The following is a 22964-nucleotide window of genomic DNA, read 5'->3' on the forward strand; positions in this document are numbered from 1 at the left end:
GAAAGGGGAGCTGTTTTTTTAAAAGGAGGTATTTTATATTATTTTAAGGAGGTGTGAACAAATAAAGCAGTCTGTAAAGGACGGCCAAAATAAGAAACAGAGCTGAAAACCAAAACACCTATTACAATTTATATACAGAGATATATATATACATATTTCTAAATTACTTTTACTTGTTTTTACTTCCTGATACTTAAGTACAGTAAATCGTATACTTTATGTAAGTCATATACTAGTATTAGTATATGTAAGTATTAGTAGTATATGACATTTACTGTACTTTACTAAGTAAAAAAACAAGTAAAAGTAATTTAGAAATACATTTATTGAGCTACCATTGCTCAACAAGAAGGCAATTCTTCTTCTGATTTTATTTGGTAGTGTTGAGTAACAAAGATAGTTAGGTGAAATGTAGAGGAGTAAAAGTAAAAGTTGCTAGAAATATAGATAACAAAGTAAAGTACAGATACGTGAATTGTGTACTTGTGTGTGTGTGTGTGTGGTGGAGGTTTTTGTGCACTGGGGCTAATATGAGGCGAAACAGTGGTGTTTGCCTCATATAAGCCTTCTGTGTGTGTGTGTGTTACCCACTTTCAGACGCTAGGGGGAGCGCCGGTGCCGGTGTGACTTTTCGCCACAGGATGCGGTGAATTCACGCACAGGCGAGGTAAACGCAGTCACGTGACCGCTGGTTGCCGTTGGTGAGTTTCTTTCATTATGGCGGAGCGGCTAACAGTGCGGATGGACTGTCTCTTCTCCCACTCTGATGCCCGCTTCGCGTCTCGAGAGAGGGCGTTTGACTTGTGATTTTTCAAACGCACCGCCGCTTTCGCCTCTGCCAAGACGACACTCGTGTTTCTCCGTGAAGTGATGGCAGACCGCGGCGTGGATTTGTCCGCCCTGCCAAAAGAGGTTAGGGACCAGTTGGCGGAGTTGGATCTGGAGCTGTCTGAAGGTAAAGGAGGTGGGGAGGGGGGCTGCTTTTTTTTTAGGCTTTCACGTCTTTGCTGTGTGAGCTTAAACCACCTATATTCTCTTCTTATGCCACTGTGAGTCTGTGTTATATCAGAACACACACACTCACTCACACATACATACACGTCAGGCTGTGCCACCTAGCTCTTTTTGTGCTAGCACAGGATGTAAGAACACGAGCTAGCAAGAGCATGACAAGACAAGGAGCACCGAGGAACAAGAGAAAAGGCTTCTCAGCCGGTGTTCCCTTCACCTCGAACACCACAGAGATTCATACAAAGGTTTTCTATTGTTTTAAATGTGTGTCTGTGCTAATGTCCTCGTAGTGGAATCCACAGTGCAGTCGTGTGACTGTCTGTCCTGACAGACTGTCTGCTGTTGGCCTGAGGCAAGGTATGGCGATCAGTGTCTGACCCTGATTCTGTCATATTGGTTCTCCACACACTTTAACGCTCATTTGAACGTCGCACACATTATGTGTTTTTACTTCAGGTTCAGGTGGATTTTGTTATTGATCCTGTAGGTACATTAAAGAAATTCATCCATGTTGACACGATATCGTAGGAATGGCAAGATGTATGTGATTTTGTTGTGAATCCTGATATAAAAGCACCCACTATATGTCGTTTGTAGTGATTGTCCATGAACTGGATATTTGTTAATGAGGAGAATTGTCATCTAAAAATATGGTCCAACTAGCAATGTACAGTCCTAGTGATTAATCTTGTAGTGCAACAAGAGAGGGGGGCTCCATCTTTATTGTTCTTCCAGCACTTCAGGATATTGAATTCTTATGTAAAGGTCCTGTGTGTAAAGCTGTGTTTCGAACAGTTCAGTACGATACATGTTTGTTTTGCATTTCCAATAGTATTTTTGTAATAGTACAAAAATAACCAGCCCCAACCTTTTTTGTGTTTTTCAGCACCCTTACCTTTAGGTACCAGAGTAATGGTAGGGGTTGAGCTAAACCCACAACTAGGCGTCACTCCCTCGTGACCAGTGTTTCTTTAGCACCTGTAGTCTGTTCTCATACGAAAATGAGCTGCTGGATGTCCTCCTTTGTGTCGCGTTCAATGTCATCGCACCGTTACAACATCATGCTACGTATCTAGCTTATGTGGCCGTTGAGAAAATAGGCACAACCTGACCCAGGACTTTACCGTTCCAAACCTAACCTTATTCTCAGGCTATAGACACCTAACAATTGTCAGGTTAAAGGAATGATACACTTATACAAAGTTAATTGTTGTATTTGGTAGTATACTAGTAATTGGTAGTATCTTCTATTTCTGCTTACAAATCCGACCGACACAGGACGTGATTGTTATTCAAGTTAAACAGTTCATCGTAAGAACACTGGCAGAGTATAGACACACAGGGAGGATATGACAGGTTGCACTCAAAAGCTTAAAAAAAAGGAAAACGGATGATAAACCACTAAGAACATCAGCAACTGGTGTTTGACTGGGATGCTCAAAGCTTCAGCTGAAAAATAGGTTTTATTGCAGTGAAACTGTGAGTCACTGTGAGCAGTGTTGACGCATAATGACAACGTCCGTAGTCATGATCTTGTGTAGTCTGTTCCAAAAGACTGCCAGTGGTTACCAAATGTAGCCTATGACCTCAGCGATGTTCATCCGAGTGATCAACGCGATGTGTCTGATACACCTTTGCAAACCTGCTATTACTAGAATTATAGGATTACCAAAACCCTCCAGGTCTTTGTGCATATGTCTCATCTCGATTCTGTCAGATCTTTGTCAAGTGGGCAATTAATGTGTGTTATGTGTTGTATTTTAGAAGTATTATGTGGATCATTTTATTCACCCAAAGTGTAACCACCCCTCCCCCAGAGCAGCTGTCTCGTTGTACTGCCACTGACACAAGCTGTCACACATCCTTGACAGGGTTCCTCTACCTCAGCTGAGCAGTGGTCTGTCAGTGTCAGTTGTTTGTTTTGACCATGTAAAGAATGCCTGCAATAATGCCAAATACAGTGATGGCCATGGTAGTCGTAAAACCTTTACAGTATCTTTGGAATTTGACAGTTGTATTGTGTGACATACTGTGATTGATACAAAATATGCAAAGACATATGTAAATATGGTATACTGTTGGTTGTGTTTATCTCTGTGGCTACATTGAAGCATCTGCAGGTATTGTACAGACTGATTCAGTTGTTGATCAATCAGTTACAGGTTCAGCGACCTAATTATATTGGTTTTATACTTAATAGTATGTATGCTACTCCTTAATGCTTGTTGCAATGTCTCAAACATGTCTGGGCATGTCGTGCACATTGTCATAAATCAGTGTTTGAGAAAAGATTCCCTTTTCTCGCAGTACTTTGCTGGAATAGCTGGAAAAAAGATGTTTCTGTTTGGGAGACACATTTTCGATATATTTTCAGGAAATGTATTTATGTCTCAATCTAAATAGATTTTTTTTTTTTTTAAATTACAAATACTGTGTTATAGGGTCTCATCCATGTTGTTACCACATCTTTTACAGACTTGACACTTTATTGAAGTCATCTGTGTCAGCTACATGTCGTAATTGGGCATGGGCCATTTTTAATCGTTAACGTCGTGATTGTCCTGACCAAAATGGGATGGATATTTTTTTAGTGAAAAATAATTGAGTAACTTGATGTGATGAATAATAAGTCATGAGAAATGATGCAGCTCCCCATAGGCACGTTAAGAAATGGATCACAAGCACCATATGCTGGTGATTTAGACAGGAATTTCAAGTTATGCATGTAAAATATTAACGTCTTTCTTCATTTATGATTAACTTAGTTGCAGTTTTGAACATGTTTTGAAAGTTCTGCCTTAATAGTACATTCAAGTGTTTGTTAAAAGTATGAGATGCTTGAGATTTGCTCACTGAACTCTAAAATTTCAACGCAAGAAACAAACAAATTCACATTATCCTGCCACTGCCCCCAATCTAGTCCATTTGCATATAAGTAGCTGGCAAATACAATGCTTTTCCACTTTCAGCTCGCAAGTATTCAAGTCCCAGTATGACTGGATGCATGTGGCATGTCACCACCTTATAGGCTGGTTTTTCTGAAGTCCACAACAAGTCCTCCTCTGAACTGAGCGCTGAAAATGCCTGTTCCGTCGTTGCCCGGATAAGAAAACAGGCCTGCCAAATGGCCTCTTAAAAAACAACCTACTTCTGCGAGCCCCCTGTGACCATGGGCACACAATGAGGACCATTCAGCCAGTCTGAGCTGCTGTGACCAGGAGCTCTGCTGCCATTTAGGCCATTCAGCTGAACCCAGTCTTTGTGTGCACGTTGGAATGAGCTGCCTCCATAGGAAGAAAAGGGAGGGGCTGACGAGAAGGGGGGGGGGTCATACTTGAGAAGATGACGTGTGTTGAATTTGTGCACTTCTTTGGGGAGTGGTTGGGCCTTCTCATCCTGCTATTTCTCAGCTGAGCCATGGGGTAAAAGGTCATGTCTGGCTTGTCTCTTTAACGATGCTACCTGTTTGACATTGCCCTTCCATCTGTCAAGTGTGTTTTACAGAAGTCGAATGTTGCTAATGCTGACACGGCCAGAATTCCATACAGATGACTTAGTCATTAGTGAGGTGGAAGCTGGCAGTCAGGCCAATGTGCTTTTTTTACTTTTTTTTAAAAACATAAATTTCCGTTTTAATTGACTGTCATTTCCTCCCAGTCTGCTACTGATTTTTTTAAACTCATGTTTCTAGGCCATAAAAAGGAGACATACAGGTAACGAGGCAGTATTCAGCTGTAACAGAAGCAGACTGGGTCGTCACTGATGGATGATGGCGTTGATATGTTCCCATTCTGTATTAGACATCCATTCTCCTGATCTTAGTCACCAGTGACACTGAGTAAGACTTGAGGAAAACTCTCCGAAAAAGTCAAGGAGCAAGAGAAACTTTCATCTCTCTTTTGACTGCTTTTAATGAATGTGATGCACAGCAAACTGTAAATATTTGCGAGTTAGGCAAAGTACTTATTTTGAGAGAGATAGTCGCTTCCTTTCAAACACACACACGCACACTCATGATGAGATGGAGGTCTGCACGGACGTGAAAAGAGGAACCTGATTGCGAAGTATTGACAGCTGTTAACTCTTGCACGCTTAGTTAACAACAATAAAAATGTTACTTCATAGCTACAAACATTGATTTTTAATGCATAAGCATTTTCAGTTGTTTGTCAGATGTTTCTTTGCCTTTTTATTTGACTGTTTAGAGAGATGGTTAAGAAAGGGGAGGGGGCAGTGTGTGATGGCATGGAATAAATGTCCTCCGCTGAAGCTAATGGTCAACATTCCAATTATAGACGACTCAACCACATCCTGTGGCTTGATAAACAGAGGTGTTTAATGACATGTTGCAAAGCTAAACCTGTGTTTATCCTATCGAGTCCAATCATTGCAGTGTTTTCTGAGAACACAGTGCTATAATTTTCTGAAAATGTTTGTTCTTCAGATCTCTTTGACCACATGTCCGTCACAGATAAACAAATCTACCATGACACTTCACTTACTTGCACCCTAAACATTAACATTTTATAATATAAGGAAAGACAGATGACAATGACATCATTACTAACATTTGTAGTGTGTTTGGATGGTTTTTCTAACACTTTTATTATATGAGCCCTTGTTTTTGTGTTTAGATATATACATTGTTTAACATATTCCTCTAGGTTGAAACTGATGCCTAATATTTCTGAATACAAAAGGCACAAATCATCTTACTTGGAGCTTAATAGTTAAAGCCTTAGTCTCAAACAGATGGTTGGGTTCTATTGGCAGAGGCCTTTCCTGGTTGTGTTTAGTGTACAGTATGTGTGGACATGCGCGTGTGTGCGCAAGTGGCATAATGCTGCTTCTGTGAATAGGTAATGATGCCTCCAGTCCTCTTTCCTCCTTCAGGCCTATTGTAGGCTGAATTATTCACATGCTTTCATTAAATACCAGGACAGAGGAGTGTATGTTATCCTCCCTAGGTCATCACTAAAGTACATGCAGAAAGAAATGACCTTATGTATTGATATTATACTCATAAGCCCTTAAAATGTATGCATCAATCCTATCCATTAGGCCTATTCTTCTAATATGGCAGACCACAGACATGGAGACAGATATGACGTGGAGCTGTTTATTGATTAAACATTTGATACAGTATTGATATCAATATCTGGACTTTCGGCTCTCATGTCCGCCATGTGCACTTTAGATGTGCCTTCATTCATTAAACAAGCACCTGCCTCACAAACACACGCATTAAGCCCCCTGTCTTCCTGCATGCCTTGAGACAGCCAATCACGTGCACTGTTAGATCCCAGTCACAAAGGATGCTGCATGGCTGTTGGCTCAATGATGCTGATGCGATTAACTCTTTAGGTATCAAAATTATAATGATGTCAAATGATTAAATACTTTCAGACCCATACTAAGAAAAAACTGTCAGTATTGTCCACCAGCTGGACACTCACTAAATTAACCGTAGGTGTGAATGTGAGAGTGAATCGTTGTTTGTATGTTAGCCCCATGATGGATGGCGGCGTGTCCAGCTGGTATTGGCTCAAGTGCCTCCCACGATCCTCATGTGGAGGAAAAAGCGATAGAAAATGGGTGAATTGGATTGGATTTTTTTTGTCCATATGTCTCAGCCTGAATCTCCTTTAGTGTCTGACTCTTACATGATGCTGTTCTCTGTCTGACCTTGTGATCTTCCTCTGACCTTCCTGATACTGGACACAAGGACACAGAGAAGCTCCCAACAGTCCATAACTAAAATATTAACATTCCATTATTTGTTGCCTATTGATATGTGTCAGCTTGTTGTGTATCTCAAGCAAAACTCGTTTAGAAATGGTACATGTTTACAGATAAGCTTTGACTGTATTCTCTCCTTATTGTATGTCTGTGAGTCACTGCAATTAGGCGTGGCTTCTTCAGGGGCCCAACCATCCACCTCAAAGTGAGAGAACCTGTTTTAGCCTCCTGTCGCACAAGGCTGTTAGCTGGGTTGAACGGTGCCATGCAAACTGTGACTCATCACAAGGGAAGAAATGAATGAACAGGGATTTAGTCACATCAGACCCTCTCTGGCAAAACACCCACCTTCATTCACCACTTTAATACTACCTGTCATCTCAAGCGGACACTGGAGCGCGTCTCTGATGTTGCAATCTTCCCACTCACTGCTTTTGTTGCCTGCAGTCATTCAGATACCCAGGTTGTGACACACCACACTGTGTTGACTAATGCACTCTGATTTTTGCCTCATTGGCTAAATGATGAGCACTGTGGCAGTGACGCAGAAATCAAGGTGTGTTGCTTATTCATTTCTTTCTTTTTTTTGTCTGTGTGTGTTGTCTGAATGTGGGAGCTGATGCAGTGCCCCACCAATCTATCTATCGCTGGGCTATATCAACTGCCCAGCAGGCCATGTGACTGTGCTAATGCTGAAGAATGCTCTTGTGAATATAAATAGACCTGACTGGCAAGACAAATTCACTTTCATGCCCGAGGAGGAGAAAACAAGAATCTCTTTGACACAAAGGCTATGCCATTATTGCAGTGAAGACCTCCCTCCGCTGCCTTCCAAAGAGTCAGTCCTAATTGTGCAATTTTTTCCTCTCGCTGAGGCTAATGGTCCTGGCTAGTAGATGGTAGCCAGTGGCAAACGCCACAAATCCAAGCAACTTGGTGGCCTGCTCAATGTGGGTCACCATCACACCAATGGGTTGTATGTGAAATACCATGACTTATTGAGAACTGCCCTTCTCAGGCCAGTCGGACTGTTTTCTGACCCATAGAAAGTTGGAATGGGTATGCTAATTGTTAAAGCATTATGCCAGTGATTTTAGATGTTTTTAGCGTGTTACAAACACCTTTTATAGCAGGAAATGTTTCATGTTTCTACATATTTAGAGGATGCGGAGGACCCTATAGTGTTGGATTTTTATTTCGGAAGAGTAATTGACAATGTCCCTACTCTCTGTTTGTGTAGTGTCTTGGACGAACAATTGATCATATATTTAAGGGTAAACATTTGTTGGAATGACTACACTGAAAATGGGTTAGATGTTGCATAAATTTACCTCTGGTGTAAAATTGGTGCTTGAGTAAGGGTGTGTTCACACAGCCTCATTTAGTGCGGTTAAATTTGGGTCGGTGTGAATGTAGTCTGAAATCTGTGATGAGGACCAATCAACTGAACTGTGGTCTGCTTGAAAGATGTCGCCTCGGGCTGCTTGCAAGTGAACTCTGGAGCGGTTCGTCACTGGTATGAACTTTATCTGCACTTTCAGTGGAAAAGATCGCATTGTTCTCACATCCACATGTGGGGGAGAAGGGAGAACCGGGACACTGATGGACAGAAAAGGCTTTGTACGGCCTTCTGTCGGTTAGATGGTTTGTTTTATTTGTTTTAGACATTGTTTTTGATTCACGATGGTGAGATCGTTTTTGACATACTCTGTTAAAAGTTGAGGCTGAAGTGACATTGCTGTGTCTACACATGATTTTTGACTACAAAAACAAATGATGGCTGTAATTGGTATTAACTTTTTTTTAGCCAAAATCGTACTATCCGTTGTTTAACGTGTTATCTGTAGTGCCTCTTTCTCTCGCTCTCTCACACTCTCTCATTGTCTCTGTCTCTCACTTGGGCTCTTCAGTTGATCAGCCACAGCTGATCATCACACTCTTTTAAAGTGGGTGTGGAGAACCTGGGGTATTTTCTCAGCAGCTGGTCAGTTTCTATATATGAAAGCGCAGCCCTGCGTCACAGGAAAGGCTGATGGGAAGCCAAAGCTCAGGGGTAAAACAGCACTATATATCTACAATGAAAGTTTCCAAAAGGTCAGTCGCTTACGTTGTCAGTCACACACTAGGTCTTTTTTTTTGTTTTTCCTTTTGGACTTGCATTTGAATAGTTCTCTTCCTAATTCTTTTGTGGAGACAAAGGATTATCAAAAAATCCCAGTAACTTGTAGTCCTCAGGAAACCCCATGAACAAGCTGATGTGTATCTCCCCTCTTGGCCCCTCAGAACACATTGTGCTAGTGCTTGGCTTGTTGTCATGGATCCTTTTTAATTCACTTCTGGAGGAGAACGAGGTAAAACAAAGGCCACGAAAACACTGGCTGGGTGTGGCTTCAACCTTGTAACTGCCCGATGACCGTAACACTGGGCAGGTGCAACTTGCGGGTTCCCAGATTGTTGTTAATTGCGTTGGATGGAAACATGAGGTTTATATTGACACTTGGGGGAAGCACAGTTACTGAACAGGCTGGCATTAGTCATTTCCTGGGGATGAGATAAAATTGTTTGATTGCCTCCAAGTCTAATCTGTGCTGTTACAAGATACGTTTATTATTTTTAATTTTAGCATTGAGTGAGACTGTTTACAGTAGATGATGTCATAAGCAAAACACCATATTTCTCACACTCCTGTATCAGTAGGAAGTAGGACTGTTGTTTTTATATCTGAAAGTGGGCTACCCTTTCAAACCTGGGTATAAAAGCTTAAACTCGATGGAGTTCAAAATATACAGCCTAGAAGTGTTTCAGACTAAGTGAAGTACTAAGTTGTCCAGCAGTGCGAGTGCAGGTTGGCCTGTATCCATGCCCTATGTGCTTATTGTGGTAACGTTTTATCCTACGATTATAGAACTTAACCACTACTTACCAGTAGCTAGTAAAGCCAAAAAATCAGATTTGCAGATCTGATCAGAATCTGATCTTCCTGATCAACTATTCCCATTATATATTGGATGTGATCAGATCTGTCCATATTGACATTGTCTAGTCTAGTCTTCCACATGTATTTCTGTAGTTAAAGGCCACGCCCCAGAAAAACAAGTAGTCTACACAAAATATTAATCTCCTCGTCCGACCGCGGTCTGTTGTTGTCTTCCATGTATTTGTCCGTTTTCTTTTTATTGTCTTCCACTGTGTCGATCATTTAACGTGCCTCCCAATGAAGTCATTTTGAGTTGATACAAAATCTGATTTGTTCTGCAGTCTAAACCAGGTTTAAGTCATCTACTTGCATTTCCTTTGGTGGGTAGCTTATTGCTAACATATCGTCATTACCACTCCCCTGTGACCTTGCACCTTCACTTCCATGTGAAGGAACTATTTTCACTTGCACAAAGGTTTGTGTATTTTAACAGTTGACAGGCATTCACTGAATATATTTTCCAGTTCAGTGTTTTTTTTTGTTTTTTTTGTTTTTTTCTCGAGTGCTCCACCTTGTAGAACATCCCCATAGATTCCGACGTATCTGTTTTAGAGCAGGTATAAATTTCCATCTAGAGCTGTTTAATGACTGTGAGCAGTGGGTGATGGGAGGTCAGCATTGTGAGCTATAGAGAGCGGAACATACTTTGCAATAAAGCCTGTGTGGTTTCATTGTCAGCTAAAGACTCAATAACAGGGATGTAAGTGTTTCAAACAGCCACTGATAGCTTCTTATGATCTTGTAATATTGATTTAATGTCTCAGCTGCCTGGCTAACGGTCCTTTTTCTAACATGAATGCCCCTTTTAAACCATCCATTAGAAAGTAAGCATGGATCAAGCAATATTAGCACATATGTCAATTAGTTCACATGCTGCAAAGCTAATCTTGGTGTATGTGTCCCATCTTTAGTGATACATCGTCCTGTTTACCCACTGAACCAACAGAAATGACAGGTGACAGTTGATGTCCAAGCCTCAGTGAACACTGGTTCCTGACGGAACCACCTATCGCTTATCTTCCACACCAGCCACGTTGAAACCTGACACCTCTTGCTGACTTTCACTGCTCAATACACCATGGTTACCCAGCAATGAAACACTGGTCTGTCATGCAGTTCAGTGGCCAGGATGCCTCTGTCTAAATAACCATCTACTCTTGTCTTAGCATTATGCTGAATTAAGTCAGACAACCCTCTGACCAACTCACAATTCACAGCTACATAGTTTGAAATAAATGACGTATAACTCACTCAAATCAGTTTGGACCACAAAACCACTTTGGTTCTTCATCACAGTCATTTAGACTGGTCTGTTGTTGTCTTACAAATATAGTAATGCAAGTGAGACAGTTTCACAAAAAGAAACACAAGCTTATTTCAAGCCACACGTCCATCCTACTGCCAACTCTGTCTCCATGGTAACAGTCAGTGACACCTGTTGACCACAGGCTTTTAAAATAGTCATTTTAAATGCCAATGGTGGGCTAAAATAGTAAATAATAGCACACGTAAACTACACAGAATCTCCCGTTGGTTCTACTTCTGATGATCAGGAACTGTTATCTTGTAACTTCATGTTTTGTACATGTGACACAAACTTACCAAACGAGGCAGCATTAGACCAGCAGCTCCTGTGTACCTACCATCTAAAAATGCTGTTGTTGATAACGTTAATTAAAGCACACCTGTAATCACAATGTGTACTTGAAATATTATGAGCAATAGGGGGCGGTCATCCTTCTTCGTGCAATGTGATAATCAAAACGCCAGGACAAATATCAATATTTTCATTACTAAATGAAGGCGCTCTGAAGTAAACAGTCTCTGCCAGTTTCACTCGCCGAAGAAGATAAGATTAATCAAAATGAATAGAAAATATAGTCAAGACCATGACAAGATTAGAAATAATGATTTGTATTCAAAATAATAATTTTCCCCTTCAAACTTTGCTTTCGTCAAAGAACCAGCAAAACTGTTTTAGCTGTCCTAACATAATTGCACAAGGGTTTTCTAATCATCCAATAGCCTTCTAACGCCATTAGCAAACACAATGTACCATTAGAACACTGGAGAGATGGTTGCTGGAAATGGGCCTCTATACACCTATGTACATATTCCATTAAAAACCTGACGTTTGCAGCTAGAATAGTCGTTTACCACATTAACAATGTATAGAGTTTATTTCTGATTCATTTAATGTTATATTCATTGGAAAAAAAAGTGATTTTCCTTCAAAAAAAAAACGATGTTTCTAAGTGACCCCAAACTTTTGAATAGTAGTGTATCACTATATGATTGTCTTACAATGTATTGATTATCGTATTATTGTTATCGTGGTACCCTGTGATTCCCATCCCTAAAGAGAAATCAGAATATCTGCTGAAGTGATCAAATTGGTGGGATGATAGCCTAAAATTAAATACAGTTTTAGCCATCATTTAAGGGCAGTATGCTAATCTGATCAGAAATCAGTCTCACCTCATGTGGTATAACTGTCCTTTGCAATAGCACACAGCCTTACCCTCACTGAAGAACAATTTACTTAAACCGCTGATTTCTCACAGACATCCCACTTGTGCCTGTGTGACTCAACTATCAGCCATGTACAGTTGTTCCTCAGTCTTATCTCTTTGATGAAGTAATGCTGTCTGAATTAAAACAGCTCGTCACCGCCAAGTTTGCACAACATGCCTGTTATTGACTTTAGGGAAACACTGTGACCCAGATAAGTGTAAGATGTGAGCGGCATGGAGTCGGTAATCAATGATATTATTGGGTTGTTCAGAAAAAGGGTTTTCTGTGTAGTGCTCTTGACTTGTGTGTTGGAGAATGTGCTCTCTTCATTATGCCAACAGAACTGAGCTCTCAATGCTGTGACTGTACCCTGCTCACACAGCTGGCTCGAGAGGTCTGCCTCTGCCAATTTCAAGTGCATAATATAATGGGAGTAATGAAGGAAGTAGAGCAATACTCCCTCTGCAATCAAACAGAACCTGATCGCTTTAAAAGCGTATACGGATCTTTCTTTTTAATATCTTTCAGGATGCTGATGTCTGATATCTAATTGCTCCTCGGCGACAGAAACGGATTGTTACTCGCTGTTCATACCGAACAATAATGTTATTCTTGATCTTAGTGGGGTCCACACAATTGAACTGAAGTGTTTTTGTCCTGTACAGGAAGATCTGACATGATGGAAAGATTAGATACTAGACTAAGGCAGGGTTGAAATGACCTGCATGTTTAATATGTGTCTGTGTGTGTGTGATGAACTGTAATTGCTTTACATACGGGAAACGGTAGTGACTGTTATGTGTACGTGTACATAAATGCTGGGAAATAATTAATCAACAGGTCACATGGTGTATGGGTGGTTAATACTGTTGCCTTGCAGCAAAAATACCCAGATTCATGACTTGCTCGGAACAAGGGCCTTTCTGCATGGAGTTTGCATGTTCTCCCTGTGTTTGTGTGGGTTTTCTCTGGGTTCTCCAGTTTCCTCCCACAGTCAAAAAGAAAAACCCTGCAGAGGGTTAACTGAATTTCGCCCTGCGTCAGCTAGGTTTGGTTCCGGTGACCCGTGAACTACATGTGAGAAGATATAGCAGTAGACAATGAATGCATGGTTTCTTCAACTCATGCTCAGGAGTATAATTATGAATCCATCACAATTATTATTGAGACGGTTACTCGATAACTAAATTAACCATCAGCTGTTTTGATCGTGAATTAATTGATTTGAGCGCTAATCTAACTAAAACAACTTTTCAGATGTTTCAGCTTCTTAAATGTGAACATTGTCTGGTTTCTTCTTTGCTCCATGTAACAAAGAAATCATTTTGGTTTGTGGACAAAACAAGACATTTGAGAACATCATCATTTCAAGGTCTGGGAAACACAGATCAATATTTTGCAACATTTTCTGGCATTTTGTGGACCAAGCGATTACTCGAATAATTGAGAAAATAATCGAAATCGAAGATGAAAATCATCGTTAGTTGCAGGTAAAATGCTTCACATGGGAATGTCACTACAGACAGGAAAACATATATATATACTATACTGAGAAACACAGAGTCATGCAGAGCTCATAGCCTTGATCAGCATAGTGTTAACTCATTTGGCAACGGTTTAAATGTCCTAAATAATAATCTTTAATACCCCCCCCACCTCTTTTTATGTAGTTTCGTTGTGTTTGAAAAAAAAAAAAATCAAACTTTCTGTTTCCCATGGTGATTCTACAAAGAAAAATCATATGTTCAGCAGCCTTTTTTTCAGCTGGCAGCATCTTCAGCCTTCCAGATATAATTTCTTCCTCCCTTTCTGCATGAAAACCCCCACATGGACTTGCTTGGTCCCAGAGGATTTGTAGGCCCTGCATTTGCTGTGGAAAACACTGGTCCTGGAGGTGGGAGGCTTTCTGTAGACATTTTTGAAGCACAACTCAGACATTAACCAAATACCCCCTGAGTGAGACCAGATAGCCTCTGATATTTAATAGCGATGATTCAACTTCTGATACAATGAGAAAACGCACCTGTAAGATGTTAAGCCCCAGATACGTCAACTACAGATCGACGGTAGATGTAGAGACTGTTTTTATTTATAACACACATTAAGGACATAAAGAATGTAGCCATATTGCATCAGTAAATGGAAGAGGAAATAAAGACGAGAACTTTTTTTATGGATAGATAGATTAAATGCCAAGAGATCAGGCTGAATATGCTTGAAAGACACCATCATTCTGTTCTTGTTGGGGGGAAAAAACCTGAAAAAGAAATGAATCTGTAAATTAATAATGCAAAAGTATGGGAATTCAACATTTATCTTTTCTCAAGCTGTTTCTATTTTAGAGTGTGGACACAGGCTTTTACCATCTATTTACTCTAATGACCAGGTGCCATTAAATGGCCTTGGTGTCAGACTCATTCATTTGCATTTCCTGCCAAGAGCTATTTACCCATGTTCTCAGCACAGTCTGCCCCTTGTTGTTGTGTTTCTGTACAGCGCGTCTTTAAATAAGATCCTGTGGGTGACGTTAGTTCCTCTCCTCTCATCCCCTGTGTTTATGTGTGTATTTACATGTGAATGTGCACACTGCAGCTATTTGTGTGAGCGTCTCTGTTTGTGGTTTGTGCCGTGTGTTCCCCTGTTGTCATCCTCTCACCAAAGCTCCTATGGGAGAGTAGCTCTCCTTTGTTGGTATCCATTTCTCATTAGGTGGAGTTGTCGCAGTGTTGTATGTTACCATCACATTTGTCAGACAATAAACCACTGATATACAAAGACATCTTTGTGCTGATCAAAGAACCACTGGCTGGAAGCCCTGCTATGACTTCACTGGGGTTAGTCGACAGTCCCCTTACAGGCTTTGACTCCAGCCACACTTCATCTGTCCCTTTTGCAAATATGAAGTATGTTATGCTGATGGTTTTTCAGATTACAGAATAGCAAAGAATGTGGATTAAGTCTGATGTAAAAAGAAAAAAACTGTAATCTTGTTGGTTATCCTTACTTAACTGAGAACCGAGAACAGTCATGTGTTTGCGACTGACCTGTGACATGTAGCCGCCTGTGCCACCGCAGGGCGAGTAACCGACACTAGGAGGCAAGAGGAAATAGTGGTTGACAGATGCAGTCATGTCACTTCCTCCCAGTTGTGTGCAAGTAAGGTGGGGTCTGCACGTAATACTGGATGTGCCCTATGTTTTCACCTTTAAACTTAACATGTCACAATCCTATTTGATGTGATATCAGTGTTGTGACATCCTTGACCATGACGTGCAAAACTTTCTGTGTGTGGGGTTCACATGAAAATGGCTGCAACTTGTTCATACATGATTTTAGTCTTGTTGTCGTTAAGTGCTGGGAGGCTAATCAGCTGACAGTGTCTCTGTACTTGTATATGTTACCTCTTTAGGACCTTTCCTGTCATAAACACTAACCTTGTCAGGACCAGTAGTCTTCATTCAGTCCAAAACCTGGTCCGAATGAGGCAGAATCTTGTTTCTGGTCAAAATTTAGGTCTAATATTTGAATTGTCCTTAGGGTTTGGCATTAACTGGTTAAGGTGAGGGATAAGACCTTGTGTATCATCCTTTTTTAGCTGTGCAAACCTGTGTGTGTGAAGAGGGTTAGTGCTTTTGAGACCCTTGAAAGTGCTACTGCATTGATTTAGTCTCAGTGACCATTTAATATGCAGATCACAATACATGGCAAAAAATGATATATTGCAAAAAAAAAGGTTATTGCAATAAGAAACAAAAAATGTAATAGTCGATATGATAATCAGGATGGCAGGTAATTAAATGTTTTACTTTTGTTTCTGAGTGAGAGTTTAAGAAAACAGTTAATTGTGGTTTAAATTGTCTGAAAACAACAAAGACACAGAAACATTTCACACATACTGTGAAACATTTATAACAATAAATATACAGTGATTTATTTTGAGTCATGATAGAGTTCATTTTCTATATAATGTAATGTAAAATGTCCTTGTTAAATTGAGGCCATGTCTTTGCAGATGCCACTTGTGTGTGTGTGTGTGTGTGTGTGTGTGTGCGTTTATTTTTAAGACATTGACTGTGTTTGTGGTTCTCCACAGACTTCCCACTCCCTGCACTTTTTGATACGATACTTAGGGAAAAAGTTATTTGGTGTCTGACGCTGTTCTAGTTTGGTGTGGTGTGTGCATCATCATTTGCAAAGTGAAATGTTGTGTTTGCACAGTCCTACTCTGATACACTGCAAGTCCCACTCTGTTTTCATTATTTGGTCCCTGGGATATTGGTAGAAACATACAGTATTCATACACTGCCATATTCCCCAGCAACCCAGGCGGCTTCCTTTGTGCTTTTAAAACTAACCAGAGGCACTTTGTCACTTAGTTTTTCTGCTGATCTGGTTTTTCCATCTTACAAAATTAACTAACCGCTACAAGTTGAAACTTCTGAAAAGATTGCTTCATTAACCCTCTCCGGCAGCAAGTCCTGAACAGTTTTCACGAGCCAGCTAATATCAGTTAAGGAGAAAAAGGATTGTTGGTTTTATGTAAATGCTCGAGAAGTGTTGTTTGCTTAGAGTGGTAGCTTGTTAAGACGATCAACACAAACTTACAGAAAGCCTGTCACGTCTTCTTATTTCAATATTAATTTCAATCCTGGCTAAATTAAAGACTTGTGTGTGTGTGTGTGTTCCACTCTCACAAACATAACCTCAGCTACTGCTTCCCAGAGCTCTGTGACTGCATGCTGCTCTCATAACAATATTCATTACTCATTGTTTATTGACCGCTGGTGTGGTATTCATTTTTCATTTTTGGTTTGTTTGAGGAAGCCCTACCAAGTGTGTAAGCTACAGTTGTTGTTGTTGTTGTAACACAACTCCAGATCTGCTTGTGTTCTTCTTGGATTCCTGAGTTTATACAACGTAGTTGAACCAAACCGAAACAAGGAAGAAGTGTCACCGTCCTTGATGGTTGCACGTAGAAAGCTACATCAATGTCAATCTCACTTCCCATAAAGATTTCAGTGATCCCATGACAATGGGGGCCATGGGGGTGTTCACTGAGTTCAGCACCACCTTTTTTTTATTTTCACTGTAATTTTGAACTTACTCATTTCAAAACAGGGATGATGGGTTTTTTAATAGCAGTGCTGTTTCCTTCACTTTTGGTGAAAGAATTACAAAAGTATAGACACATTGTTTGAATATGGTTGTGTAACAAAGTAAATGTGTCAATTTAAGGGCTTATGCCCCTTGGGTTCATTATACGGGAAAGCTAAGATGAAATCAGCTCTGTACCAGCATTATATGGCTTATATGGTGTAATTGAGTATATCAATAAAAACAGTAACTGTAAATACATGCTTTCAATGCAGCAAGTAGCTAATTCCTTTAAAAAAGGTCACTAGAGGTTGTATGCTAATTTGTATATATATATTTTTGGCATTATGGCACCATAGTATTTGCATTATGCCTGGTGTATTAATCTCTAAGCGAGATAACAATCCACACCATAACACAAAACTTAGGAAACTGCACTTAAGTGTATTGTCCTGCGTAAACAAAAAAATGAAAACAAAGATAAGAAACCCCAGACACGACAATGATGGCATAAACAAAGTAGAACTGGGAGCAAAAAAAAGTCATAAAAACTATAATAAACCTTTTAAAAAATACATGCACGAGTTGATGCACAGCACACTAAGCACTAACGAGTTGCACAAGCATAAAAGTCTCTAATGGGCCAGATCAGAGTGGTGAATACCAGCACAGATTAGAACTGGTCATTTACAGTATATCTGGATGCATGATGTCTACTGTACGATACCTTTATGGCAGAATGCACTTAGCTAGTGCATTTTAATTATTGATGAAACCAGAACATTTCTTATGTGTGTTTTCATCCCCTCTATGTCGCAGTTTCAGCTGTATGTCTGACTTGTCGTCAGGTCAGAAGGTCAGGGGCAAGACATGGACCGATTATCGGTTTGAGCTGTGTAGAGCTGTATCACCCCGTGTTGGTGCAAACAGTTAGTCAGTTATTGATTTGTAGTGTAGTGATGAAGCTGAAGAGTAGTCTGTGATACTGTGATACTGTCACATCGTGATTTTCATCCTGTCAGAATCTCATACTATCCCATGCCCAGTCACCTTTAACTTCACTGAACTCTCAAAAAGTCCCTTTTTACTGAATTGGTGCATCAGCTTACTACAGATGTTTTCATGCATCGACAACCTGTTCTTTTTTACCGCAATGTGTTGAACGGGTGGAGGAAAAAAGACATTCATATACAGTCCTGGACTGGTTTGACACACTGACACACATCTGAGAGATCAGGTCAGTAATACCACTCTCACTCGGCATGAATTCCTCTGTGTACTGTAGCACCCTTTAACCTGAACCAGCTGTGTATACACACACACGCATACACACGCACACATGGACACAAAGATTTACTTCCTGCACCTCAGGGTTTTTGGGCAGTGAGCTCGCTCTTCTGGCCAGTTGGCTCGCTCTGTTCATATGGCACTTTCCAATCAGCACATTCCTCTTTCTCTAGACAGACACTAAGACACAATTTTGGCAGTGCACGCAAAGGGTGGGGTAACACTCATATCCTGTCCCCTGACCTCAGATTACACACACACACAGTCACAGTTTTGTTTTGCTTCTGCTCACGCTCAAAACACCACATTTTTGCTGTACAAAAATGCAGCTTTTCCTCTTTTTTTTGAAGCAGCTGTCACAGTCCCTCTCTCGACCCAGAGACCCTCAGAGTCTCTTTGCCTTCCTCCAGCCACAGAATCAGCATGATCGTGCCAGTCTGTCCCTGTTGTTATGTTCTACACCAACACAGACTCGCCTGTGTCTGTGTTAATGACCTCCCTCCCTCCTTCCATCCTGGCCCCACTGGAGCACCAGAACTGGGCTTTACAGAACCGTGTTTCCACTCTCCAACAACAATAATGCTCCAGTCCACTACAATCAACTTGCTGTTGATTGCTCTGTGCTTGCATGTCTCTTTGTGAGTGTTTTCCCTCTTTATAAACAAGTCTGCAGCACGCCTGAGGAATGGAGAAACAAAGTAAAAGAATGTGTAATGCATGTTTGCTGCTGTGCCTTTTGATCTTGAGTAGATGTTGGGCCGGACTTAGAGGCATGAGGTCAGAGCTGAACGCAGGCCATCCTCTTTGAATGCAATCATAATCCCTCTTACTGTAAAACTTTCTGTGACTTAACCAACTTTTTCTTTGGGAATGTCTCGCACCCATTGCCTCCCTCCCTCTCCCACCTTTTCCCCATTTCACAGTGTTGTGAAACCTCTAGAGTTTCCTGCATAACAAGGATCAGAAATAAGAGACATCAATTTTGCAACTCACGCTGCTAATCTACATATTTAATCCATAGGGAACTTTCGTTTTGTGATTCTGTTGTTTATTCAGGCAAACACCTCACACCAGAGGAGAATGTGAGAAAGCTTTTAAGCAACAACATAGTATCTGAGTCACACATGGAGCTCCCCACCCTGTGCTGGATTATCCAGCTCACCTCCCTCCAATCTGCTGTTGAACTTTGTCTCCCCCTCTCTCCTAATTTTTCTTTCCATTGTTGTTTCATACATACACCGGGCCATGTTCCCTCCTGCTTCCTTTAATGACACTCACCATGTGTTTACCTTTTCCCCCTCCCTCCCCTCTTACTCACTGTTTCTCCAACCTAACTTTCCCTCTCCCTTATCTTTGGTTTTCGTTCCCTCTGTCAGAAGGTTGGGGCGTGGGTCTCCATGTTGTCACTGCTCTGTTTGGTGGAGGTGTCGGAGGACTGAGAATAAGCAGCGCTTTGGCTCATTGCATTTGACATAGCATGCGGTGTTATCACTGGACACCGAGCCGGGAACTGAGAGACTGTGGGAGATTTCAGGAGTTGAAATGTTTGTGTGTACAAGGGGATTGTGTATGTGTGTCAGTTCACTGTATAGGGCAGGACTATTCGATTACAAAGTCAGGTCAAAACCAAGAAACTTAAACAACTTAAAAAGTGCACCAAAAAGGTGCATTAAAATGTAATAAAACAACTAGCAATACAATTGTTTTCGTCATACCTTGTCCTAAGTACACCTAAAAGTGCATAGAATTAGCTGGAACTATTTAAAAAAAAAAATTAAATGTTTGTCATCTCAGGTGCATCTCAAAGTGCACCCTAACCCAAAAAGGTGCGCAATATAAGAAAACTGTTTCTCTTTGAAATAAAGTAAAAACCTATGTCATATATGACCCACAAACATCTCAAAGTGCCTTTAACAGAATGCTAAAGAACTATCAATGGTATATAGGGTGTGTCTTTCACACATGTTTGCTGTACAAGCAGATCGTGTGTTTTGGGGTCCCAGTTAAGTGGACTTTGTGCCTCTGCTGCTTTCCAACAAGCTCAGGCAGCAGTGGGACTCAAAGCTAGTCCAAGGACGAATGAGGAAGGGGTGGTGCTGGGTGTACAGTGGGAAGAAGGGGGGTGGCAAACGGGGGAGAAGAAGATAAATGGTTGAGTCCCATGTGAAACTGGCTCACATGGCTTCCTCTTTGCTCATGTCCCAACCTTTCTCGACAGCCTTCAGTTCTGCCATTGTTTTCTGCCTGGCGTGGTTATCTGTTAAGTTGTCCTAATCATATTTGGGTTTCATAGCCAGGGGGAAGGTTTTTGTGCACTTGTCATGTGTGTTCACTGCGGCTAACGTGAGGCAAAACAATGGTGTTATCTCTGTGCCTGAGCTGTCAAAATGTGCAGTTCAGTAGATTTAGTTCAAATAGGATTATTATACTATGACTCAAGTACTGCAAAGGTATTAGCTTCACAGTGGCCTGTGTGTGTGTGTGCGCGTGTGTGTTCACAGTCACATTATGAGGGTGAAGATATGTTGTATGGTTAGGATGAGGTTATTGTTAGGTTAAAGTTCAATTCAATTTTATTTTTGTATAGTGCCAAATCACAACATACATTATCTAATTGCACTGTACATAGTAAGGCAAAAACCTTAAGGTGAGGGTTAAGCCCGTAGTAGTTATGGTTAAGGTTAGAATGAGTCTCCAGGAAATGAATGCATGTCAATGTGATGTCCTTTGAAGTCATGGAAACCAGGTTTTCTCTGTGTGTGTGTGTATGTTTGTATCAGAGCAGAGTTGTGTGTACCTCATCTGGTTCATGTGTTTGTTTGCTTGTGTGTGTGTGTGCAGTTGTCTGGTGTTTGAGTGGTAATTATGACTAAAATAACAGTGTGGTGTTGCTGTCCTCTCTCCTAGGTGACATCACGCAGAAGGGCTATGAGAAGAAGAGAGCCAAGCTGCTGGCCTCCTACATCCCCCATTTACCGAGTAAGACTAACTCTTCTTCTGCTTTTCGTTTTTCTCTTCTAAACAATCCCCCTCCTGTGTGTAAGTATCACCTCCTCTGTCAGAATTACTGGCACTGGTCACTCTTGAGATTCAGACACGTCCACATAACTGCATCACATCATATTTTAAGCGACATCTCTAATGCTTTTCTGCAGTCTGTTAAGAGAACTATGCTGGGGGAAAAACAACTTAATGTGTGTGGTTTCAAGTGTCAAGTTGTTTTTAGCTTCATGCAAAAGTAATGTAATTGACTGTCCAGTGTGTCTGTAATTCTCTTTGTCCAAGATGTCCAAGAGAATTTCATGGCTTTCTGTGGCACTCTAGTGGCCAAAAAGTGATACTGCACAATTGACTCCCTCCACCATTTCCAAGTGTGTGTGTGAGTCACAGTTATAGCTGCTGTTTGTGAACTTGTGAACACTTCCCTTTAACCAGTGTTTACAGGCAGTCCACCACCCATTGGGGAAGTAGCATAGTTTCACATGAGCCAGTAACCTTTGCCGTCATTGGGTTAGCTGATTTGTTTGGATTTTCTCGTTGAGCTTCCTCAGATGAGGGTGTGGTATTTCCTCCAGCGAAATTGCACCACATCAACATTGACATGGAAAAAGAATCCCCTCTTTGTTTAAATTTAAAAAAGTAGAATATATAATATTCTTTCCCGAGAGTTTAACCTTGGTTTATTTTAGTTTAAGCTGACACAGATTCCATGCTGTGTGAATAGTACACCCAATACAAACTAGATCTCAAGTTATACAATATTTGTGGTTTAAGCTGGCTCTACTTTTTGTTCTACAGTTTTTATTGGATGCTATATTAGGTACTGGGAAGCTTTAAAGATCCAAATGTCACATCCTGCATCTCTACACAACCCCGCTTTTCCCTCCAAACCATCGTCTCCACAAGGATTTAGGTCCTCTGGGAGCAGAAGATGACTGACTAAAAATATATTTGCTTGAATTATCTAACCTAGTTTCATTTACTCCATTTACAGTAGCAAATATGTCTTATCTCACTTTATGTTGAGAGGCTCTGTATATTGGCTGTGTGTACGAGTTTTAATTTGTGTGCCTTTTTAATTTTTGATAGTTTTTCTGTTAATGTTGTCCTACATTTTCTTTCATGCATAAATCATTCTATATATATATCTGCCTGTGTTGTGTAGATGTGGATCTGTCTCTGCCAGATGTCCAGCTTTCCCCAAACCACAGTGCTGACCCTAGCCCAAGTCCTGAGGCCCCAGGCCCCTCCACCTCTTCAGCCGCCAGACATCACCGTGCACACCGCAGTGGAGGGGCCAGGGATGAGCGTTACAGATCAGGTACACTGCATATACAAAAAC

The 22964-nt window shown here is 40.9% G+C and overlaps 1 protein-coding gene across 1 annotated transcript in view; it reads left to right on the forward strand.

Annotated features, from left to right (window-relative positions):
• Positions 1-870: 870 nt before the first annotated feature.
• Positions 871-22964, forward strand: part of dip2ba (disco-interacting protein 2 homolog Ba) — a gene marked incomplete at its 5' end in the record, with an annotated part of 49038 nt that continues 26944 nt past the window's right edge. The window contains 3 exons of the mRNA XM_083894875.1: positions 871-955; positions 21530-21601; positions 22788-22943. Coding sequence (XP_083751001.1) covers positions 871-955; positions 21530-21601; positions 22788-22943 — 313 coding nt within the window. The remainder of the gene's footprint in view (positions 956-21529; positions 21602-22787; positions 22944-22964) is intronic.

Source organism: Microchirus variegatus (genome assembly GCF_963457635.1).
Source record: "Microchirus variegatus genome assembly, chromosome: 9".
NCBI classification, from domain to species: domain Eukaryota; kingdom Metazoa; phylum Chordata; class Actinopteri; order Pleuronectiformes; family Soleidae; genus Microchirus; species Microchirus variegatus.